At 42.6% G+C, this 5,706-nt stretch overlaps 1 protein-coding gene across 6 annotated transcripts in view; it reads right to left on the reverse strand.

The window, feature by feature from the left end:
- App (amyloid beta precursor protein) overlaps positions 1 to 5,706 on the reverse strand; it is a 221,324-nt gene that overhangs the window by 146,538 nt on the left and 69,080 nt on the right. For all 6 annotated transcript variants that reach the window (XM_005345292.3, XM_005345294.3, XM_005345296.3 and 3 more), the window contains exon 3: positions 983 to 1,112. In XM_005345292.3, coding sequence (XP_005345349.1) covers positions 983 to 1,112 — 130 coding nt within the window. The remainder of the gene's footprint in view (positions 1 to 982; positions 1,113 to 5,706) is intronic.

The following is a 5,706-nucleotide window of genomic DNA, read 5'->3' on the forward strand; positions in this document are numbered from 1 at the left end:
GCGATGGTGGCATATGCCTTTAATCCCAGCACTCGGGAGGCAGAGGCAGGCGGATCTCTGTGAGTTCGAGACCAGCTCTGGTCTACAGAGCTAGTTCCAGGACAGGCTCCAAAGCCACAGAGAAACCCTGTCTCAAAAAAACAAACAAACAAAAAAAAAGATAGAAAATGAACTTAAGGCAGCATTCCCAAAAGACAAGGATGTCTCTTTTTAACAAGACAAAATGAAAGTAAAATTTGAAGTTAGTGCAAGATTATGAGCCTTCTGTTGTGACCACGCCGTTTCCTCCAGTTTGATACGAGTAAGTAGAAAACAAAACAATCAAACACATTTCATGACCATTTGCAACTTCAGAAACAAAGGGTGCTCTAGGAAAGGGCTTTCTGAGGAATTAGTGAGAGGGGGAACTTCACTTTCTTTCTTCTGTCAAATTGTGGGAAGAAATACACCAGGCCTGCCACTGGTGAAACTGGACAGCAAAAATGGGAACGGAACAGCTTGTGAGACTCTATGACTCCACCACCAGATGTTTCTCACTCAGTAGATGTGGGCGTTGTGGACAATAAAACTCCGAGTCTCGTAGGAAATGACACAGTATTTACCCATAACCTACATACAACCTCTTTTATACTTCAAACTACCTCTCCCAGGTTTGTGATACACATTAGTGGTATAATGCGTGCCTTGCCTATAGCCTATATAAAGTCCTACATTTATTCTCAAGCACCACAATAAATAATAAAGCAACAAGTACACCTCTCCTTACTTACAATATCACATGCAATATAAATGATACGTAAATATAGATACAGTATTGTTCAGCATCTGTTTCTCAGTTATTTTCCACCCATGTTCGGATGAATCTGCAGATGTGAAATGCACAGATACGGTGGTGACAGTGTGAGAAAGGCATCATATATGCACGTGACCATATAGAATATCACCTATCAACACCAGTTGTGGGAACGGCTGGCTGGCTCACCTAAGCAGCGGTAGGGAATCACGATGTGGGTGTGGGTCTTGCACTGCTTGCGGCCTCGCTTGCACCAGTTCTGGATGGTCACTGGCTGGTTGGCTTCCACCACGTTTGTGATCTGCAGTTCAGGGTAGACCTACGGAGCACAAGAGAAGGGGAAACCATTACTCACAGCAAAGCCTGGCAAGCGCACGAGCCTGCGGACCTCTACTGCCATTAAAAGGTCCCGTTATCCCCTGAGAGCCAAGCTGCTCTGCTAGGCTCTAGCCAAACAAGAGCATCAGTGTAAGGGAAAAAGGGCTGACTGGCAGTGCCTAGAGCTTTACATTTAAACTGCCCATGCAGACAGTGTCCAGAGGAGACAAAGTAGAAACATGGAGGAGTGGAGACTCTTGGAAGCATAAGGTCATTCTTCATGCAAAATAAACAGACTATTGAAGACCATGGCTTGTAGTGTTTTAAAGGAACACAGCTATTGATACACTTGAGAATATCATCATAACTGAATTTCAACCCACTCTACCTGACAAGTATTTTATACCCAAAGCACGGAAGGTAGCCAGTTTCCGTACAAACATCAGCTTCTGTCCTTAAAGTAGTTTACATAAAAATATTTTATTAAGAAAGCCTTCAAGAGGGCCATTTGAAGTATGGCACTCAAGAATGCGCCTTCTTCAGTCACAAACTACTTATCTTGCTCGCTGATGGCTGCTCTTCGTAAATCACGCCGTTTGCTGAGCACTTGGAATGAAATGTCAAACTCAATCAACTAAAATGTATTTGCAAAATATCAGACCACTTCTATGTAATAATAATGAGTGGAGATTTGAAAGAAAATAGTAACATAAAATGTGCCTCTAAAGTGAGCAGATTTGCAAGATAAATAACAATAGACGTAGCTGACTAAAGGCATTAAGGAAGCAGATGGCTCCAACTGAAGGCTGTGTATGTAGAGGCGAAGGTGAGGACGTGAAGGGAATTAGACACAGTCAAGAGATTGTAAGACAATGGAACTGAAATCCAGAAATGAGCTAAAGGGTTTGCTGTAGACGTATCAGAGAAACTGAGCCGGGAAGAAGCAGTCTTTGGGAGAGTGTGAGAATTAAAATTAAGACTCTCAATTACCGGTAATTGCAAAGAATATAAATATGGCCGTCAGAGGGAGTAGATGATTAGAGAGGAAGTCAAGGTCACGGAGGGAATGAGAATCACGGGTGTGAGAAACTGGAGTACTGGAGGAATTACTGAGTCCTCAAAATCACTTATAACGTACGAAAGAACTGTTATAGTGGATGACAGAAAGCCGGGAGCAGAAGACTCCGAAGACTGAGGCTGTGTGCCGTGGGATTCGTGGGCGCAGGGACAACTCCAACTCAGGAGAATGGTGGTCTAGGCTGGCTGAAAGCACAGGAGCTCACAGGTGAAGTGGGTTATGGGTGTACCGGGATGAGCGGCTTGGAAGTGGAAATGAAGGAGGACACAGCCCCAGTGGTGGGTACAATGCTGAGGACTGGTGAGGAGAGCCAGGTTCCTCGGCAAGAGGATCATGCCCACCTGTGTGTTATGGATACGGACCTTGACTTTATTTTAAAATGTTGACATCTTGTTCGTTGTGGTTTTTTTTCATTGATTATTATCCTCTGAAAATACTATAAAACAGCTGGGATGTGGAAGCATACACCTTTAATCCCAGTACTGGGAAGGCAAAGGCAGGTGGATCTCTGAGTCTGAGGCTACAAAATTTGAGGTATATAGAGCAAATTCTGGGACAGCCAGTGCTGTTTCACAGAGAAATCCTGCCTTGAAAAAAAAAACAATTAAAAGGGGGCTGGAGAGAAGGTTCAGCAGTTAAGAGTACCAACTGTTCTTCCATGAGGGCCTGGAGTTCAATTCCCAGCAACCACATAGTGGCTCACAACCATCTGTAATGAGATCTGGTGCCCTCTTCTGGCCTGTACGCACACATGCAGGCAGAACGCTGTATATATAATAAATAAATCTTGAAAAAAACAATTGAAAAATAGTATAAAACAATATTACTTATATCTTGATCACCTTACTTTAATCTGTATTTTAAAAAAACAAGAACAAAAACAAAACAAAAAACTTTGAGAAATGGTGAAAATGGATAAATAATCTAAAAACTACATTCTAGACAAGAAAATATTATTTAGTGCCCCCCAAGAGTCCTCTAGCTATGGAAACAAGGAAGAAACTTAAATACCTATCATTAAGTCACAGAAGCCAGTCTATAAAGGTTACATACTGTTATGATTTCCATCACATGACAGTTCTTAAAAGGCAACTCTGCAGGGGCAGCAGAGAGGTTAGTGTTCGGGTAAAGCCCTTGCAACACAGCTTGAGGACCTGAGTGAATCCTCAGAACCTGGGTTGTGGGAGCAGTTGTAATTGGGGAGTTGGGGACTCCCTGACCAGCTGACCTTGCCTAATTTGTGAGTTCCAAGTCAGTGAGAGACCCTGTCTCATGACACAAGGCGATAGGGCTGGAGAGATGGCTGAGGGTTAGAGCAGCTGTTCTCGCAGAGAAACTGAGTTTGACTATAGCACCCATGGGGTGACTAACCACTATCCTTAACTCCAGTTTCATGGGATCCAACACCCTCTTGGGACCTCTGTGTGCACCAGACACATACATGGTGGACATAAACAGACAAGACATTCTTACACATAAAATAAGATAAATCTTACAAAAATAAAAAGGGCATGACTCTTGAAGAACAGACAGAAACTCAAAATTGTCCTTCCCACTTGCATATAACCCTGTACACACATACCTGACAAATGTCAGTTGCACGCAATCTCACATATGCACACAGAAGACAGTGGCGCTTTAGGTCTCAGGAGAAGAAGACAGAGCACATAGAAACTACTGCCATTTCACCTGTCCAAACTCAGAGAGGAACAACACCAAGAGCAAGCCCTAATACAAGCTACAGAGTGTGGGTGACAAGGGCATGCCCACACAGGCTCATGACTTGTCACAGCTGTACCATGAGGTGTGTAGACAAGGCAGGAATCTTGAGCAACTCTCCGTCTTCCTTTCTGTTTTGTTGTTTGTCTTGTTTTGCTTTTTCTTTTGGTAAATATGTAAATATGTACAGCATAAAACTGTATACTTTTTTTTTAAAGGCATTGGTGAGAGTAATCATGTGGACTAAATTTAAGAACACACACTAATGCATGTCAGGACCTATGAGATTATTCAGTGGATAAAGGCACCTGCTGGCCTGGGTCCAATCTTCTGCACGTGCGTGAACACACACACACACACAGACACACACACGGTAGTGCCTGTTCACCCACACACATCCACATGCATGCGCAAACAATAGAAAATAAAAATAAGAGACTGTCACTTGTAAGTCAGAGCCCCGCACTGGGTTCTTCAAACACAACCAGCAGTTTAGCTTCAAAGGGCACAGCTATCTTTGCTTCATCTTATTTTGCGCTTAAGTATCTTTGACACTTCGGTACACACATTTCAAGGCGCCCACAAGGCTCTCCTTGAAAATGCCACTAAAAATTTTACAGCCCCACAGCTTTATTCTGTATAATGAAAGGCAAGTAGCTTTGTGTACAGAAATATAATTCTCCCACCTTTCCTTGGTTATTAGACCACAAACGAACAGCACTCCCGAGTCATAAACTCAATGGCATGAGAGTTCGCTCTGGGGGACGTGACTTTCTGTGCAGTAAAGTGTGAGTTACTGCATTTTTCTAAAGGATTCCAGCTGGCACTTCATAAATGCCACCCTACCGCAAAGCTTCTCAGACGTCAGTTTTCTGTAAGTCCCTATAATAGACAGTCACAGCACATTTCCTTCTTTTCCATTTAAACCAACAAATTATGTTTACAAACTGACGGGTAAGAGAAGGGGCCTCCTTGCTTCCACTGTTCACAAGCCATCGTCAGATTCCTGGAATAATATCTAGTGCAGTAGACCAGTAAATTATTCAACTCCCGGTGTCTAAGCAGGAAGAACTGCAAACTGACAAACTAAAACCGTGAACGCGTGGCTCTCCCTTGACACTACCAGAGCTTCGAATGGTGATCAGCCAGACAATTAATTTCCAATTCCATCCACAAAATCTAGGACACATGTGTGAGTCTCTGGGCTTCTCCACTTCCCTCCATCTTACTGACGGCAGTGTACATATGCAGGAAGATGTGGAGATCGTAAAATCTGAACTGCTGCATAACCCGTGTAGTCTGTCTATTTCCTTAATTAATAGCATGGCCACAGTCATGTCAACCTGACATGGTCACTACACAGAGATGAAGAATTATTCATTTCCAATGGCCTAAGAGAAAAATATTTTGTTGTTATAAACACCAGGAAGTTTGTTTAAAGGGGAAAAGATGACAAAAAAAAATAAAGGAGCAGATTTTCTTTTGAAGTACTGAATGACAAATCAGGTAATCTGATGACAAACGAGCAAACCCCGACAAAGCACACACACACACACACACACACACACACACACACACACACACACACAGAAAATGAAACACCTACATTTATAAAAGCTACAAAGCTAAAGTCTGAATGCTTGTTTAAGTAGTTCCAATAGAAGTCTACAGAGACAATAATGCATTTTTATGACTATGTATGAGATCATAGTCTTAGTCAAGAATTAAAAGTTAAATGGTGCACATGCTGATGCATGCCTTATGTCTCAGCACTTGGGAGGGTCTCTGTGAGTTTGAG

The sequence above is a fragment of the Microtus ochrogaster genome, chromosome 2, assembly GCF_000317375.1.
Source record: "Microtus ochrogaster isolate Prairie Vole_2 chromosome 2, MicOch1.0, whole genome shotgun sequence".
NCBI classification, from domain to species: Eukaryota; Metazoa; Chordata; class Mammalia; order Rodentia; family Cricetidae; genus Microtus; species Microtus ochrogaster.